Raw genomic sequence first — 19,070 nt, 5'->3', positions numbered from 1 at the left:
TGAATGTGGCTATGCCTGTATGCTTTACGTTATTCGTTCCCTCTCCCCAATGTTAGTTCCCGTCAGTACTCTAGCTAGGTTTTGGTAGTAGAGTTCGATCTAGCTTAATCCAATTTTGAAATGCTGAATGTAAGCTGGTAGCATCAACATGAACTCGTTTGCTCTGTGAAAATTAGGGTACTTCAGTTTACAGTGCTTCAGTTTTCTTTATAGTCTATGCATGTACTTCTATTTAAGTTACAGTGCTTCAATTTTTGTTATATTTCTGCAACCAGTAATTAGTTTCCCTCATTTCAGAAACAATAAATCCATATGAACTACAACGCCTCAGACTATGTATGAGGAACAAGGCACGGCTGGATGCACTAAACATACCTAGCACTGGGAACGAGTTCAACAATATTGTGGCTGCCTTGAAGAGCACAATGGCCTCAAAGAATAAAGTTGCTGGTGACTCTGAAACGGAGTATGATCCTGGAAATGATAGTACCGATGAAGGAGAACAATCTGATGATGAAGCCCAGGTTATAACTGTCCTAACAATTCTTAAAGCCTTACCATGTTTTTATTCTCTAATATGAATTAATTGTTTCCTTCTGTTTATTGTAGTCTGCTCCGACCAGAACTGCAAAGAAAACAAGCTTAAATGACATGAACCCTGCTGACATCTCTCCATGTCCTCCTACAAAAAGATTGAAGCAGACAAGACATTATCCTGCAGCTGCACATCAAACTACTAGAGTCACAAGGTCACAAAAGGCATCGGAACCTGGTGCGTACGTACACCCTACATCTATCCTTCCAGCTAGTGTTTTCACTCCACCACAATCACTTGCTAAGGGTGTCGACAGCACACAGAATACTGCTCAAGGTAAGATCAAACAAACTTGTTTCTACTGTTTCATTATTACCTTCACAAAGTGTGATCTTTTACTTCCTTCTATTTTTTAATAGATGCAACTCAGCAGCGAGATGATCAGGTCGCATTGCCAAATGAAGAACACACACAAGGTTATATCAAATATGATGCTTAATTTGTATTGTTTCTTTATTGCCTTCATTTACATAAAGTCTGAGCATTTACTGTCTTTATTTCTAGATGATGCCATTCCCCAGCAAGATGCTCAGGGTGCACATGATCAGTGTGTGCAGCATGATAATGAAGTACAGATTGAAGGCAAGTGACTCAACTATAATATCTTGCCAATGTTCTTTTCTTCGCAATTTTGCATCAATATCTAATTGCAAAATTATCTTTATACAGAGAGAGACAGATGCATAAGGGGAACAAATATGGGAAAGGGTCTCCAAAAGATAACTCGTTCTAGACGTGCCAAGTTGCCTTTGGTGATCAAGGAAGGAAAGACAAGGCCATCGGTGCCTCTTATTGCTGCAAAGTTTGCAACTGAGTCCAACATCTTAGTCAGAAACCATTTACCTGTGTTCCCACATTGGAAGGAATACAAGAAGTAAACTCAAGTTCTTGATCAATTCATGGGAGGTCTTAAAGTTAAGTACAGACTTCAAGCATCTCTGCTTGTTTCATTACTTGGTACTATTTCAATTTTGATAATGCTTATCATGCAACTTTGTATTCTTTGCTTGCAGTTAAAATTTGATATGGTCAAGAACGATGGTTCAGTTAAACATGCTTGTGGCCGTATGATGCAGTCTGCAATTCGCCAACAACGATACAGGTTAAAGAAGAAGTATTTTACACCGTTTCCACTCCATTTGGTTCCAAAGACTTCTCCTGTGAAATATCTAACTGATGCACAGTGGAATGCTCTTGTTGAACATTGGAAGAATCTGAGGCTGAACTTTTAATTCTCTGTGAATAAATATATGGGTATGGGATGCATTACTAACATCTCTTGGATGTAGGAAACTGCTGACAAGAACAAAATCAACTGTAGTCAAGTTAAGTTTCATGCAACTGGATCGCGCAGCTTTGAGGTGCACTTAGAAAACCTGGTACAATACACATCTCTATTTTCACCTCTTAGTTATTTCCTGTAATTTGAGGGAAGTATGTGAGTTTACATTTGTCTTTCCATATTGTCTTGTAGGGCGATAAGTACAAAGATGAGGAACCGAATGCATTTGATTTGTTCAAAGACTTCCACTACAGTAAGAAGAAAGGCTATGCACCTGCTGTCTAGTCTGCTATTGTAAGTATTATCACTCTTATTGCACTGTTTCTTTTTGTTGGTACTTGTATACCGTTAACAAATAACCTATTTAACTTTCTTGAACTTGTAGAATGAATTGGAGAACAAGCTTTTAGAATCTACAGATTCTCAAAATGAACAGCCTGCAGTGAACACTATAGTAGCTGAGTTCCTTGCTGAGAAAACCAAGAACAACCGATTTCTTCATAATGTGGGCTTGGCCAAAGTTTAGCGTACAGCAAAAGCTCAACAGCTTGAAGAACAGCTGGCGGCAGAGAAGAGTGCTAATGCTGAGCTACAATTGCTTGTCTCCAAACAAAAAGAACAACTTGATGTGCTGGCTATGAAGTTTCAGGAATCAGAACAAGCCAGGATCAATGACAAGGCTGAGACTGATAAAAAACTGGAGGTTCTTCTTAGTTGTCTTCAAAGTTCTTGAGAACATATTTCCTATGTTATCTATATGTTGTTGTGGGGCACTTTTGGACATGTTATGTTTGCACTAAACCATGTTTATTTTGTGTGGGGCACTTTTGGACAAGTGCTGTTGGGTTAACTGATGTATGAACCTACTTGTGATGTATGGACCTAATTTCTGCTGTTAGTGTATGGAGCTAATTTCTGCTTATGTCTTGTTAACTAATTGATCATTCTTTTTGCAAATATTAAGAATGACATTACTCAATTTAATAAAGGGGCCAAAAAAATTTTTTATGCCTTATTGAAATGGGCCTAAATGTTGGCCAGCCTCTACTTTCGTTATCCACGAAACAGGCCCATTACGAAAATTAAAGTGGGCTAAAGTTCGAGAAACAGAATAGGTTGGTCCAGTTCAAAAGCCAAAATAGGCCCAACATGATCCACTAAGATAGGGACCCACCATCCACGTGTCGCAGATTCACCACGTCGCTTGCAACCGGGCTGGAGCGAGCCGGGCCAAGTAGTGACGATAACGCAGCGTCATGGTTCTATTAGATTTATGACGCAAATGGTGCTGAACGTCACAATTTCAAATTGTGACGCGAGATACATGACGATACAAGTTTTCGTCATAAACAGCGACAATGACGGTTTTTAAGCATTCCGTGACACTTTTATTGTGTCATGGATCTAACGATCCCTTGTAGTGTCCCGCAAGGATTTGATGATGGCAAGTTCAATCCCGCCCTTTGATGCATGTTTCTGTCCTAGTGTTTACGAACGCAACCCGTTGGCCTGTTTTATAAAAATGCATGGTTTTGCTTAAGAAAACATGGTAGGATAGCCACTCTTGTTTTGTGATAACCACCCCTTGTTTTGTGATGACTATTCCTTGACCACCTGTGTTATAAATAAAAACGTGTGTGGGGGGGGGAGAGGTAAAATGTGGTTTTGAAAGATGAGTTAGATGAGATGGATGGTATTTCTGTGTGAATTGCCGTTGGTGTGCTCGTACCTGTGTGGTTGATCAAGGAAGGGAGATATCCATCTTGTCACCCCTAAGGACCGAGTTAATGTGTCATCTCACCTAGCTTCCTGTCGTGCAAACCACTTGACCGTTGTATGGGCAACGGCTTAGCATAAATCCCACTAGTTAGGCTGATAGCCATCAGGAGAGCTGAGAGCAACGGGTGATCAAAGGAGAAGGGATATGCTCTGTGTGACTTATACCCCGATTAAACCTCGGAGATAGGTCGAATGACCCCTTGATGGATCCCGTGGTGGCTAGTCAAATCTAGCTAAGGTGGGTAATGGCTTTGTTGGGATCTGCACCGACACTAAGGTGATCGTGCTGTGGTACCCCACCTGTGGGTAAAGTTGCACACCTCTACAGAGTTAAAATCTATTCGAATAGCCGTGCCCACGATATTGGGCAAGTTACGGTGTGGTCACATAACTAGTGTTTCCCTCTGGGAATGGTTGGACTAGTGTGGGTTGTTTGGAAGGTGTCCGGCAATTGTGCCGTGTGCTACGGCGGACGAGGAGTCCGGTAGCAGCTTAAAACTTGGATCCTGTGTGGCTCAACATCACGTGCTCCTTGGTACTTAAAAACTTATTTGAAACATATTTTTAAACGAACCTTTGCATATAACCGAGTTTTCCGCAAATGAACCCTAACCCTATCCTTGGACTGTCCTGTGTATTGATTTCTGTTATAACCCTCCGGTGGGTGTGATTGGACTTGTTGAGTACGTTCGTACTCACCCCACTCTTACTTTTTACAGCAGAAGATCCAGACTACCTCCCCGAAGACGTCGAGTAGGGTTTCGTCCTGCACCCAGTCTTGCCTGTGGTTAAGGCCACCGCTGGAGTTCCGCATGGCGCAAGACTCTGATGACCCTCTTTTCGTAGCTAGTGTAGTAGTGTGGGTTTTAGTTGTAATCCTCGCGATAGTGGCGCTTCACTGCCCATTACCGCGTAGAGTTGTACGGTGATGTACCATCTGATGTAATAAAAGTGTTATCAGCCTGCTGGGACTGATAAAGCATCACTTTTAAGTCTTCCCTGATGGGGGGACGCTTCAATAATTTATATTATGTACGCAGTCCCGTGACCCCGGATCTGATAATAATGATAATAATGATGCACGTACACGACACATCACAACAATAATTCGTCCTAATTTCAACAAAGACCTTGTGCACAAGTCCAAGCCTGAGCAGCAACGAATCACGGCATGATGCGAGTTCAGCTTGAATCAGACTCCAAAATGTAGGTTAAGGTTCTTAATTCGACCGATTATGATCAGTCTTCGGGAGGTGTTTTATCAAGAGAAGATAAATTTCTAATTTCCAGGAGGTGTTTTATCAAGAGAAGCTAAATTTCTAATTTCCACACATTTTGCCTGTGTTAAGGTGAATTATGTTCGGTGTTATTATAAGTTGCGCGTATGCTTTAGCTTATTTGGGTATATCTTGGGACCTGATCAAGTATGCATATGATATGGGTAAAACCCCTCCTAGAGTTCCTAAAGACGGTTCATGGTATGGGTCAATCGTATATGATATAATAAAGATGTGAGTTTTGTCTTTAAAAAAATAACCCGTCCTAATTTCAACAAATGCACGACACAAAAATCCCTAGTTTCGTTCACATTGGAGTAAAACAAGTCAGTAACCAATTCCTTGTCGATGATGCCCCCTCGGCTTAGTTTCGTGGCAGATGAACAACCTGATACCCCATGTTTGCATCGCGGTCGCATAACACAGACGCCAAGTGCCGACAAGACAGAAGGGCCCTGTGTCATGGAGTGAGGCGTGTGGGCTGGGCGGACCCTCCAAAGCCGAGCGAGCGTGAGCGCCACCGTCCAGCGAGGCCCTCCCAGCCTTGTTTCCCTAACCCCCTCTCCCCTCCCGTCTCCTCGGTCTCTCCGCCGCCCACCACCTCGCTCCCCTCCTCTCCCTTTATACGCCTCCGCGGCTCCGCCTCCGCCATCTCCCTGACTTCTTCTCCTCATTCACGGCATTGTCCCCCGCGCCAGGAGACAGCGGAGAGGAGAGAGATGGCGGCCGCGTCCTTCACCGCCGCCAAGTTCCTGGCGCCGGTGGCCGCGAGATCCGGCGGCGAGAGGGCGCCCCCGCTCCCCGCCGGCGCCTCGTCCTCCTCCTTCGCCAGGGCGCTGCGCCGCGGCGGGGCGCACCACCCGCGCCTGCACACCGCTCTCGCCGTCTCCTCCGACGTGCTCGCTGGGAACAAGGCCCCGCAGGCCGCGCCCGCGCATCCGGTGAGGAAATCCTCCTCTATTTTGCTCTCTCTTGCTTAAGGAAAAACGAACGATCCTGGGTGCTGCCACGGTGTAAAAATCCGATCTTGCGCGCTTTCCACAGTTTAATTGTGCTGCGTGATTGGATCTTGGGCGCCCTGTGAGTGTGAAATTCAGATGCGTTATGTGTCTTAAGTTTAACCACGGTTAGACTGATTTTATCATAGTGCATTTGTGGTCACAATTTGGGATGCACTATAACTGCTCAGGTTTCTTGATGCCTAGTTCTGACTTCAGAGCTATAAATCTCACCTCCCAACTTTGGAAATAGTAGTGCTTAAAAATGCTATCCTGGCCTCCTGAATCTCATGGTAGAGCTTTCCTGTGCTTTTATGATCTTAAGAATCATCCTATATTCTCAATCGAGCCCTTTGTTTAGTTGATAAAGTCAGTGATTAATGACTGAAATCAAAGTTTTCACCTGTTTGTTTTGAATAGACCCACTGTCTAGCTCTAGTGATGCTTGCGACTGAGGTGTCCGTCACTTGCAATTAGAACTGGACTGATACTGGCCCTGTTTGGCATAGCTTCTCAACCAGCTTCTGAACAACTTTAAGCTGTGGCATGGCCAAACACTAAACTTCTTCCCCGCTTCCCCCACCAGCGCTTCCGCCCCTCCTTCGCAAAACGCGCGTACCATCAGCAGCGGGTGCTGACCGGCTTCTACAGCTTATCCGCCTCCGCCCCCCGCGCCCTCCGCCCGCGGCCTCCCCCCCCCCCCCCCCCCCCGCGGCGCCGGCCCCCCGCGCCCTCCGCCCGCGGCCTCCGACCCCCGCGCGGCCTCCGCCCGCGCCGGCCTCCGCCCCCGGCGCCGGCCCCCCGCGGCGTCCGCCCGCGCCGGCATCCGCCCCCGGCACCGGTCGGGAGGCTGTCGGCGGCGGCGGCCCGCGCCGCGGCGAGCCAGGCCCAGAGGTGGGCCACGAGCCACGGCGAGCCAGGCCCAAGGGATGGCCATGGCTGCTGGCTGCCTCCCTTCGCTCTGCCCTCTGTTTTTGGTTTGCTTTGGCTCTCCCCGAGAGCTGGTGAGTGAGTGGACATGATCAAGTTTCAGCTGTGCCAAACAGGCCACAGACCAGCTGCTTGTTTAACCAGCTGCTTCTCTGGACAGCTAGCCACCAGTTGGCTTCTGTGCAAGTTTCAGCTGTGCCAAACAGGGCCACTATCTCCCCGTTTGGCATAGCTTCAGCTTCTCGTAAAACGGCTCCTGAAGCAGCTTCTCTGGTGAAGCAGCTTCGGTGAAGCTGGAGCTGTTTTCAAAATCATTTGGCGAAACGTGGGCCTGCGGGAGAAGGTGGGCGAAGCTATGATTTCCAGCTTCTCCTCTCCAGTGTAAGCTGGAAACAGCTTCACCATATGCTTCATGGATGAAGCTGCTGGAAAAATACCCCTTTGGCTCAGCTTCATGTGAAGCTCTTCAAGAAGCTGTGTCAAAGGGGCTCTATTTTGCAATATCTAGCTTCAATTGCTGCAACTAGCCACCTATAGTAGTGCTTAGATACGAGAAATATCTTATTTAGCTTTCTGTTGCTGCAAGTTTGTTCAAGTTGTTGTGCGGAATACTGTGTTCTGTTTTTAATTCAAGGTGCATCGTTTTTCCCAGGATGTGACACGGGAAGAGGCACTGGAGTTGTACGAGGACATGGTTCTTGGCCGTGTTTTTGAGGACATGTGCGCGCAAATGTACTACCGTGGCAAGATGTTTGGTTTCGTCCACCTCTACAATGGCCAGGAGGCTGTTTCCACTGGCTTTATCAAGCTTCTAAACCAGGCTGACTGTGTTGTTAGCACATATCGTGATCATGTCCATGCGCTGTCCAAGGGTGTCCCAGCCCGTTCTGTTATGGCTGAGCTCTTCGGCAAGGCCACCGGCTGCTGCCGTGGACAGGGTGGTTCCATGCACATGTTCTCTGCCCCCCATAACATCCTTGGAGGCTTTGCCTTCATCGGAGAGGGCATCCCCGTTGCCACTGGTGCTGCCTTTGCTGCTAAGTACCGCCATGAGGTGCTCAAGGAGTCAGGTCCCGATGGGCTTGATGTCACATTGGCTTTCTTTGGAGATGGTACCTGTAACAATGGGCAGTTCTTTGAGTGCCTGAACATGGCACAGCTTTGGAAGCTTCCTATCGTGTTTGTTGTGGAGAATAACCTGTGGGCAATTGGGATGTCACACCTTAGGGCTACATCAGACCCAGAGATTTGGAAGAAGGGACCAGCATTTGGAATGCCTGGGGTGCATGTTGATGGTATGGATGTCCTAAAGGTCAGGGAGGTTGCTAAGGAGGCAATTGAGAGGGCAAGGAGAGGTGAAGGACCAACCCTAGTGGAGTGTGAAACCTACCGGTTCCGAGGTCACTCCCTTGCAGACCCAGATGAGCTCAGGAAGCCTGGTAAGGGTTACTTTCCTTTTTCATTTTATTTCATTGTTGCTTCATTGGCGACAATTTCCGGTATCAACTAGGCTGATTGGAGAAATGGAGAATGAAATCAAGATTTTCAGCCATCAAAATTGTAGTAGTCTGGTTTAAGCGATTCATCTTGATCTGAGTTGAAGTCATATGCACTAGATTACAACTAGTATTAAAGCTCATGAAAATATAATATACCTTGCACTAGTGCTGTGATCTTGTTTTTGTGGCAATTTGACATCACAATTGAGTGGACCATGTAATATATTATAAGATTAAGAGCAGTATCAAACTCAATGCCTGAAAATTTAAAAGCGGTTATAATGTTAATAGTTCATGAAAAAAATGGTTAGAAATTTAGGTTTTTGTTGTGTCAGTGTGTATTGACTTAGTTAAGCTCCCTTTTTTTTTAGCACCATAGTCTATACTTAGGATTGGCAATGCTGATGTGGCTAGTAAGATAGTTTTGATGAAAACTAGTTAGATAAATCTTGTTTGAAGATATTCTGTGGTGCCAATTGAACTGGTGAATGAAACATTTCTCTCAGATTTTAGCTTCTTATCATCATCTCAGTCATCATATCTGATATGTCAACATCCTGATAGGTATGGTTAGGATGTCTTGTTGCCCACCTCATAGGTTTCTGGGACCAGTTGTCCTGTATTTTCCTTTTCCATTTCCAAAAGTCCACTTGAACTTTTGGAGCCATATGAGTGAAGGCATTCTTTTTTTTATCTCTAATGGGGTGCAATTTTTATCAATCCATTTGTTTTTATTTCGCTTCTTGTATTGATATTCATAAGAATCAATTGCCAAATGCAGGAAAAGTGTTTTGGTGAAACTTTATATTTTTTTGTGAAAGAGATGTCGGATATGTTTCTAATAAATACTTGGCTATGCATTCGATTCTTTTAAAAAAAATAATCTAATTGTAGATTCAAGGTTTCTAAGATTGGTGACTGTCAAAATTCCTTCACTTTTAGGGGTTTGTGATGATTTAACAAGTTTGGGTTAACTTGTACAGTGAACTGGATTGTTTTATGTAACAATTTGACCATGATTTTTTTTTTATCATGATTCATGTATGTAATATGTCAACTGAATTGTTCGGCGCACTGGCTCTGTCATTCACATCACTACAAATATCTGGTTTGAGCAATCGTTAAACTGACTCCATCACATTCTCTTTGCACAGATGAGAAAACCCACTATGCTGCAAGGGATCCCATTACAGCCTTGAAGAAGTACATCATTGAGCAGAACCTCGGAACTGAATCTGAGCTGAAGAGCATTGAGAAGAAGATCGACGACGTTGTTGAGGAGGCGGTTGAGTTTGCCGACGCAAGCCCACACCCTCCACGGAGCCAATTATTGGAGAATGTGTTTGCTGACCCCAAGGGCTTTGGTATTGGCCCCGATGGAAAGTATAGATGCGAGGATCCCAAGTTCACACAAGGCACGGCTCAAGTTTGAGCCTTCCTGGAAGATTGATCTGCTCTCTGTACCTCTGTTCTTCGGTTCTCTAGTCTTGTTGAACCCATGTCATGTTAAGGATGCTGTATGCATAAGGCAGTTAATTTTGGTTGATTCGTAGGCGTGTGTCCGATATTGCGGTGTAATTTATTCGAATGCTCAACTGATGTCCCAGCTTATGCCATGTGGTCTAGCTCGACTTGTTCAGGAACAGCTCATTGTCCACATATATGGGGAAGTATGTGAAACGGCCTGGAGAAAGTTATAGCGCTAGTTTGAGTCATTAGCTGCCCTGCTTGGAAAGCAATATTTGCAGTTCTATTAAAGAAACATATTACTGGTGTGTTTTCCATGTTTTGTTATTAATATAATAATAACAATAATCTTTATTCTCTGTTGGGAACTTTTTCACAACATTTTGGTTATTGAACCACCTCTTAGCTACTTGAGGTAAAAGTTCCAGAGGTGTCGCAATTGACGTGCCTGAAACTAGCAGAAACAGTGACCAGTGGTTTGAAGAATAAAAACGTCTTTGAGTGTTTTAAGTTTGAAGCAGGCATGGCTAGATGTCTTGTGTCTGGGGAATGTGGTCTCACTTAAAAGTTCTTTATTTACTTTATGTGCTCTGAGCTTGTTTAATAAAATCTAAGCAGGATTAGGTCGGTTTCTGAAAGCCAGTTCAAATGCAATAGGAAATACCGATGTGAAAAAAAAGGGTTGATATGGCGTGTTCTGTTAGCAGCAGGTAGTGGGGAAAGGAGAGGAGGAATCAAGGCCAGAAGAGTAGATTGGATTCGAGGAAGAACAGGCGAAAGGATTGCGCTCACGAGTTCAGACGCCGTTACAAGTTATTGCGCTCTCTGAGACTCTGACTCTGCCTGCTCTCCCCTCGATACATTCTACAATGCCACTCATGGGCCAACATTCACACGCGCTCACAGCCACACCCTCTGCTAACCCATTCCGACCCAAAATGCTCTTGGGTTCTCCCTCCTCGGCCTTGACAGCACGTTGGGCCCATTCGCATCTTCTGACATCGAGTTCTAGTTGACTGACAACCTGGTGCCCCCTGTTCTGCTGAACACCAACCGGTGCTGACATGTTCTTCCAAAGGGCCGGCAATCTCGTGCATCTCTTGACAGTAAAGCAAGCATCAGAGTCTGATTCCGGCAGCTCGTCCTTTCCATCTGCGCGACACGAGCCCTGCAAAAAGCTCGGGGTCTTGTCAATGGCGTCGCGGCGCAAGACACGACTTGGGTCTGGACTCTGGAGAGAAGGGTAAAACCATGTACAATGGAGGCAGGCACGGCTCGATGCGAATTCAACAAGGTAGTTGATGGTTGGTTGGTCGTTAGGGCAAAGCTACAGGCCTGCAACTAAGCTAAGACCTGACGCACGCACGCGTTGAACCCGATCGGTTTCCCTGTCGCTCGGCACCCGTACGGCCGATCCGTTGCTCACCGCAGCCTGACGCGACGACGCCGGACGGATCGGATGATACGCGTGCTCCGGTCCGCCTGTGTTTGACGGGGTCGCCGTTCCTTGGCAGCAGAACCGAAGGAGCTTCCTCTTCTGGTATCAGAAAAGGTCTGTCTGGTCGATGGGGTGGGTGGCGACTGGCGAGCCATACCCAACTCCTCCGTCAGGCAGCAAGAGACCTGAGACTGCTATCCCGTCGGTCAAGATCCATCGGTGTTGAGCCACAAGCAAGATGACGCACCTGCTCGATCGGTTTGGCATCGATCGTAGCAGTGCCATGGCAAACAGTCCAAACGCAAGCATGCGGCTGACCTGGCCTGGCCGGTGCGTGGACAATCTGACCCGGATCGGCAGGCATCGCGGCGGGTCCTTTCTTTCCTTCTCGTCACCCGAATCCGTGCGCTTTGTGCAGGGGAAGGAAGGGTCCAGGCAGTTAAGACGAACAGGAGGACGGCTTCGCCACGGCGCTCGCCGCAGCCGCAGCGGCAGCCAGGGATGACAGCCGCGCGCCGTGCCCCGTGACCGCGAGCACGAGGTGCGCGCCGTCCCCGTCGTACCGCACGCACCCGGCTGCCGGCCGGCAACCACTCCCCCCGCCCGGCCGGGCCGCTCGCAGGCATCCCCTCCTCGTCACGGGCGGTTCGCGCGGCCGTCACCCACGCTCCGTGCAGTGCTAGGCCTGCCGAACGCGACGGGGACGCCCTCGCCGCCGTCCACCCGAACGCCTCGAGCGAATTATTGGACGAAGAAACCAAATGGCGTGTCGATTGTGATGACCCAGCATGTCACTGTTCCTGACCATGATTGAGATCTCATCCGATGTGACCGTGAGTCGTGCGGCTGCGTCACCGCGCTCACCCATGTCAAAGCCCAAGCCAGAATTTCCATAAACGTGACAAGACTGTCCGCTGTGTTTCTGTGGTGTACGAGTAGTAGATGTATGCATGTATGATCGACGATGGATAGGATTATCTTTTCAGACTCCAACACACGTCTGCTTTTTTATATACTTTATATTATATATTTATATATAATAAAAGCAGCTTACAAAATCACCTGGAAGGAGACGAAGAGTACAAGCCAGGTCCCGAAGGTCACGCACACTTACAGCCTGCATTCGGTACAAGGAGAAAAGTGCTAGCCCAATCGCTGGATCTCCAAGATGGCGATGAAAACGCCGGTGACGTCGAGGATGTCGGGGTGGAAAGGGCCTCCTGCTTCAACGAGGTGAGGTTGAGGTGGGATTATCGTGACCACAAACAACAAGCATCTTCAGTGAGGTGAGTGAGGATGAATAATAGCACTGGGCGCTGGAGTGTAAATTAAAAGATCGGCACGGTGAGCACCATGGTGGCCGGCGATGAACTCGGAGGGCGTTGGCGTGGCTTATGAGGAGCAGCAGCGCGACTTGCTTGTTGGATAGCGAACAGTGCTGACGATGGTGGAGGCGCATCTGTCTCCAAGAATAGAAATTTGGGGACAAATGGCAGCGTAGGCGGTGGAGCACGTCTGCTTGGTGCAGGTAGGCGAAGAGTGAGAAGTAAGCTAGTAGCAGATTTGGCTGTGGATAGTGTCAGCGGTTGCCCGCAGCCGCGCTCCAGTGAGTTGAGAGGAGGCTTAATTAGCCAGCCGTGTGTTGGAGAGTGATTAGCGCGGGGCGTTGACTTGGATCTGCAGGAGCTAAGCTAGCTGCCGTTGTGTGCAAGACATGTGGAATCGAATTTCTGGTGAACACGTACTTGACGTTACTCACACGCGCACGCAGCCGTCCGTCTAGAATACAGTACTCGTAACCAGTGCTGCAAATAGACCACACCAATAGTTTATTAAGTACTCTTTGCTGACTGCCATTAGAGTAATGAGGCTGGGTCGTGCACGAAATCAGTTACCCCACATTCTGGTTTCCTGGAATCTGCAGATTCCAACGGGCCTTGCTCGAGAAATTCATTTGATTACTACTAGTCCAGTATAAAAAAAATTGATTGCCAGTCATGTCATAATCCGTTTAGTAGAGCCAAAAATCGTTATAGAGCCAAAAAAGGGAAGAAAAAAGAAGAAGAGAAAAGGCAGCATGCCAATGGCTGCTGCTGAGACAAGACGCCATGCACCGCGCATGTTTCCGTGCACGATCGATCGCCATCCACGCAAGCGATCAGCCCACAATTCCTGCGGCAGCGTCCAGTGAAAGAAACCCATACCATACCCTCTGATCCACGACGTCGTGGGTCGTGCGTGCTCCTTGGGAATCCGCCGCGGTCGCAGTGCGATCCACTCCATTGCAGTCACAGCGCAGCGCAGGCGTGGACATGGACGCCATCATCCTCAGGCCTCAGCGCCTCCGCAGCCACGACCCACGGCTCCGGCGGCGGTGAGCGAGATGGAGGCTCCGGTGGCGGCGGAAGTCTCGGCCGTCCGCTCGCGCACCTTTGCTTTCGCCCACCCCGTGCCGCCACAACCGGACGGAGTGTTTGGGCGCGTGCGGCATCCGATTGTCAAAGCCAGATTCCGTTTGGTCCCTGCCTGTGTCCATCCGCACGCACCCCTGCTGCCATGCAACGCAATGCAAATACGATGACTTTGATACAATGTTTATGCTCGTTTCTTAGGGTCTAAAGTTTAAAAGTGTCACATCAAAAAAATCTTATCATTTAGAAGTATTAAATAAAGTCTAATTACAAAACTAATTGCAGAATCTCAGGGCTAATTCGTGAGACGAATCTAATGAGGTATATTAGTCCATGATTAGCGGATGATTACTGTATCATTACTGTGGTAAATTATGAATTAATTAGGCTCATTAAATTTGTCTCGCGAATTATCACTCATTTGTGCAAAAAGTTTTATAAACAGATTTTATTTAAATCTTCTAAATAGCAAGATTCTCTTTAATGTGACGGGTCTAAACTTTAGAGGGGAGGAAACGAACACACTTATAGTCCCAAGGATATGCAGTGCACAGGAAACAATAGGGTTTGGCACCAAAGACAATTGCATACAAATAAGATAGTACTGCTACGTTCCAGATGGGGTAGGGGAAAAAAAAGAGAGCTTGAAATGCCGACGGCTTGTGTGTTTTACAACCATATAAAATGAACAACCAAAATCCTATCTTTGGACATCCAGACAAGCCGCTTCATTTCTGCACAAATCCCACACTTACTGATGATCGTGATGGTAATGGTAAAAGAGGAGAGTCTATTCAGGTTGTCAGAAACTCAGGCTGTCAGCCACGCACGCGGATTTTGGAGAATCCAGAAAGGGCGGAGCGGGGGACGGCGAAGGCGCAGGCAGGCAGGAGCAGCGGGAGCTGAGAGGGGGTCAAACCCTGTCCCATCCAACGGTTCTTTCCCCTCTCCGTACGGTTTTCACGCACACAAGGATATCAGAGCTACACTATAGAACTGGAAAGGAAGGAGAAGTCATACCCATACTGTCAGGTCGTGGTTGGTGGACCCACTCAGACGTGCTACTTCACGCACCTATTCACACTTCTTGCGCTGCCCGAGTTGAGTGAAAACACGCCGTTATTTAAATGTATGTCCAAAAAAATCTGTCACATGACAATATGAACTCTAAGTGGCTGGTGTTTACTAAACAATGATTTGCTCACTCTTGAAAATTACCAAATTTTGTATTAACATGTGCTAGTTGTTTTCTCAATTTGTGAAATAATATTCCTCCATACATGGACAGCCACAACTATTTTTTTATGAACATAACGTTAGAATTTACACGAGTACAAAATACAAACCACAAGGTACAAAAGAGCCCGCGTCACTTTCCGATCAATCAAAAACCACATGATTGTTCATGTCAAACTCGATTTTCAATCCATCTGAAAACCGCCTTACAAAACTAACGAAAAAAAAATGACCCATTTGCAAGCAAAACGTCCATGGAAGCATAAAGCCGCCCACCCTCCCCTCCCACTCCAACCATCTCCCCTTGCCGCTCCTCCCCTCCCTCTCCTCCCCAGGCAGCGACCAGCGAGCGCAGCCAAAACGCCTCGTCTCCTCGCCGCCGCGCCACCCCTATTAATTCTCTCCTCCTCCTCTCCACGTCCTCCACACCGCGCATCGCATCGCAAGCTCCTCCTGCCCGTGCCACCGTACGCGTGCTTCGCTTCTTTCAGCTCCTGCGCCGAGGCAGAGCCGAGCCAGGCGGCGGGGAGCAGCAGGCAGCAGCCGAGGAAAGAGCCGGCGTGTCGGTGCCGCCAGCCATGTCCGTGAGCGTGGCGTCCGCGCCGGCGGGGAGGACGGCGGGCGTGGCGCCGTGGCCGTACCTGGAGTACATGGCGCGGTGGGAGCGGCAGGTCGAGAGGCGCCAGCTCTTCCTCCGGAGCTACCACTTCTCCCGCGACGCCGACGTCCCGCGCTCGCCGCGCGCGCGCGCCAGGCGCGTCGTCTGGGCGGGCCTGCGCCGCCTGCGCCGCGCCGCGGCCACGGGGCTCCGCCGCCTCCGCGCGCGCCTCCGCCTCTGCTTCGGCTGGGCCACGCGCCGCCGCTCCCGCCGCTCCAGCAACTTCCGCTACGGCCGCCTCTCCGGCGCCGGCAAGGCCCGGACGGCGGCCGCGTCCGTGTGCTTCTGGTAGTACACCGCCGAGCACAGGCAGAGCAGGATCAAGCTAGAAGCATTCTTTGCTTCGCTAGGTTGGCGTGGGAAACAAAACGAGAGAAGAAGCTTACTTAGACAAGAATTAGCCGCTGCATGTTAACTTCTACGCTGTGGAGTGCTTGCTGTTAATTAGTAGTTGCACCTAATTAGAGAGGATAAAGAGTGTCAATTAAGGGGATTAAGGGTGTTCATGTTTTTTTGTTCTTTGTTTTTTTTCCTTCATTTTTCATCGCCGCTCGCTCCTTGTCTAAATTATATTTTCCTCTCTACTTCTCTTTCTCTATCAATAAATTGTGTATTTTGCTCGAATAAGTTTCTTTGTACGAGTTCGTCTGTCTCATTTCTTACATTTGTGCATGACAATTTCAGAGACAGTTTCTCAGTAATGATGGTTGTTCTTGTGGCCCATGTACGCACAAGGCTTCTCATGGGGATGGCACCGAAAGCAAAATCACGCCCCTTTTAATTTCTACCCATGTACAAAAAATGAAATCTTTTTTTTTGAAAAACTGAAATCTTTGAGACCACCATTAGATTAGATTCTTCAATCATGCAGACAGGATGAGAGGAGAATGATGTCCTCTTTGCAGGGACCTAGAAAGACACAGTCCAATCCTCAGGTCTCAAAGCTGGTAGTTTTGATTTTTGAAGCAGGTGTGGTGAGGCGAGCCACGCTTCGTGTGCAGCTTTATTTCAAGTTGCGTGCGTGTCGCGGTCAAAAGACAGCGACCAGCAGCAGGCAGGCTGAGCAAAGAAGGAAGGATAAGCAGGGGAGGGGATTTGCATTGCCGATGGCCAACACGGCTGCTTGCCCACCTCTCCAAACTTTCACCGTGCCCCTTTCCATGATGCCCTTTTGCTTTCCCTCCTCCAGGAACAGTGAATTTCTTTTCAGATTGGGAACTCATCTGGTCTCCAACGTGCAAAAGCTCTGGGCTTGAATTGGCTGCCTCTGCCTGCACATTCATCTGTAAAAATCGATGGTTTTGTTCAGGAAATTGCAGTTGAAGCAAACTTTTAGCAGCCACTTGTCCAGTGACAAGGTTCAGTTCCAAGTGACAATGTCACAATGTTGCATCCACTTGTCAACTGAGAAATGAAGAGGAACCAGGACGTCTCGGCTGCTACCGTCCGATCCCCTGCACTGCATTTGCATATAGGGAGTGGCTTCATTCGTCAGTGTGATGGGTATCTTCAGTACATGTCTGAAGATTTCCCAGTGCCATCTTAAAGCTGCTTTATGGCATATACAGTTGTACTGTATTTCTGTACTGGAATTGAAGTAATGCAAGAACTAATGGGGAGCAATTGGGCAGCATCTGTATGAGCCCCACAACCACCAATAACACAGTACAGATCCTTGAATCATGTGCTTTAATCTAGTTTAACCGTGCATCTACCATGCTAGTAGTGCTCACTAGTAGTATGTTACTACCATTGCCGCCACTCCAGCGTCAGTGAGGCTCAGTTCCAGTCATGATCACAAGCTCATCATCATGATTGCCCTGGTCCGTACCTCATGATTAAAGAACAGATGCTGGATTAATCAGAGCTGGATCTGTGCAATATCAAAGCCGTAGCCGTCACTGCAGCGTCCCCTCCATGCTGCTGTGACTGATGTAAAGCCATGAGAGGGTGAGATGTTGAGCATAGCTGATGCCTGATTCTTCTGCATAGTGCTTAGGGCTAGTACTCCAATAGTTTCCTAATCAGTCTGATCTGCTTAATCTGAAACCATTATGGATGGCACGATGGTTTGATTCCTGGAATGAGGTACCGGGGGTCCAGAAGAACCTGACATTGACACTTGGCATCTTCTTTTGCCGTGTGTCAATCGTTGATAAATAGCCAATTGTTGATACTTGATAGAGAAATTAAGAAGGGTAGGGAGGGCAGGTGCCGTACCGTTATGTGCTTTGAAACGGTGAGGAGAAAAGCCAGTGACGACTGAACTGGTGCTCGTTGCCTGGGGTCCTGGAGTCTAGAAGGTGGTTGCAAAAGTAGTCAGGTTTGGAGAGCCAAACACAAAAGAGAGACGAAATTCAAATCCGAAAGCTAGGCTGGGAAACGAAAAGGCGGCCGGTTTGAAATGGCGAGCGCTGGAAGATACACTGGAGTGCCCCGCTTTTGGTTTTGGCGGAGCAGATTAGCGAGGTCTGCTCGCGGGTAACTTTTGGGTGAACTACTGCTTTACCAGATGCAACATCTAACATGTAATTAAAGCTGCTGCTGCTCTGTAGAATCAAGAAATGGGAAGGTTGTTCGTCGAAGACACAAGTGCCGCAGCGACGCCCTTTCTTCCATCTGCAGAACGCATCCAAGTTAAAGTAGTAATCATGTTAAAAAGAAAGGTTAAAGGAGTAACAAAGAGTAAAGACAGATGTTTCATGCGACCAGTGAAGCTAAGCCAGGAAATCTTCAGAGCTAAGCCAAGCAAAAAGAAAAGAATTACAGCTGCAAACCGTTTGCATTTTGTCCTACGAACACGTCAGGCTGACACCGAGCTGAGACGGCTGCTGTTCATCGATCCTCTCATCTGTATGTTAACCTGATAAGGCTTCACCTTCATGCATGGGAAAAAACAAGGGTTGATCAACGCAAGGGCGGTGGTGCATGGTGAGCAGGCAGTAGCAGCCAAGCAGGTGGCTAGCTGAGTCTCCGAGGCTAATCATAATGGGAGTTTCATATCCCTGTTTCCAAAAATACCACATCAGCTTGGGGTGAATGAAATACTATGATTTAATGGAGAGTTTTATTTCACTATTTCCAAAGCTAACCAGTGTAATTAAATACTAGTTGATCCAGTGTGGAGTATATTTGTAACCAGTGTAATTAAGTGTAATTAAATACGCATGGAATCTCCCATGAAACAACGGCGGTCACAGTAGTCGTTTCACGCCATTTCCAATGTTTTGTAAACGAGCTAGCAGAGTATCATAGGGATGAACTCTTCCCTCATTAAATCAGTGCCACATCATCAAAAATGCTGATGTGTCATGATAATTAATGGCATGAAACTTGCCATGAAACCTCACTGTGATTAGCCCTGAAATCCATCCGAGCTAGTGGCCCACATGTCAGTCAGTAATTACTGCTTGTTGGTGCAGGCCGGTAGGGAAAGAAACCGCGTAGGTAATCAAGCTCGCCGGACTGCTGCTGGACTCGGGCTTTCGTCGTGGCCGTGG

At 47.6% G+C, this 19,070-nt stretch overlaps 2 protein-coding genes across 2 annotated transcripts; both read left to right on the top strand.

Moving 5' to 3' along the window:
* The first annotated feature begins 5,454 nt into the window (after positions 1 to 5,454).
* LOC112875223 (pyruvate dehydrogenase E1 component subunit alpha-3, chloroplastic) lies at positions 5,455 to 10,124 on the top strand. Its single transcript, XM_025938994.1, has 3 exons — positions 5,455 to 5,874; positions 7,514 to 8,300; positions 9,515 to 10,124. The coding sequence occupies exons 1-3, from the start codon at positions 5,653 to 5,655 to the stop codon at positions 9,790 to 9,792; spliced, it is 1,287 nt and encodes a 428-aa protein (XP_025794779.1). The 5' UTR covers positions 5,455 to 5,652; the 3' UTR covers positions 9,793 to 10,124.
* Positions 10,125 to 15,190: 5,066 nt separating this feature from the next.
* LOC112875657 lies at positions 15,191 to 16,232 on the top strand. Its single transcript, XM_025939589.1, has one exon. It carries the CDS (start codon positions 15,491 to 15,493, stop codon positions 15,860 to 15,862), a length of 372 nt encoding a protein of 123 aa, XP_025795374.1. The 5' UTR covers positions 15,191 to 15,490; the 3' UTR covers positions 15,863 to 16,232.
* The last annotated feature ends 2,838 nt before the right edge of the window (positions 16,233 to 19,070 follow it).

Source organism: Panicum hallii, chromosome 9, assembly GCF_002211085.1.
Source record: "Panicum hallii strain FIL2 chromosome 9, PHallii_v3.1, whole genome shotgun sequence".
Lineage (NCBI taxonomy): Eukaryota > Viridiplantae > Streptophyta > Magnoliopsida > Poales > Poaceae > Panicum > Panicum hallii.
The sequence above is the reverse complement of the archived record's forward strand: the minus strand, read 5'-3'. Positions and strand labels throughout refer to the sequence as shown.

Bases quoted from the DNA above. Each gene is read 5' to 3' on its own strand.
- LOC112875657 (XM_025939589.1), top strand. From the start codon at position 15,491: ATGTCCGTGAGCGTGGCGTCCGCGCCGGCGGGGAGGACGGCGGGCGTG.
- LOC112875223 (XM_025938994.1), top strand. From the start codon at position 5,653: ATGGCGGCCGCGTCCTTCACCGCCGCCAAGTTCCTGGCGCCGGTGGCC. The intron at 5,875-7,513 runs GTGAGGAAATCC...CGTTTTTCCCAG, and splicing joins AGGCCGCGCCCGCGCATCCG to GATGTGACACGGGAAGAGGC. The intron at 8,301-9,514 runs GTAAGGGTTACT...CTCTTTGCACAG, and splicing joins AGATGAGCTCAGGAAGCCTG to ATGAGAAAACCCACTATGCT.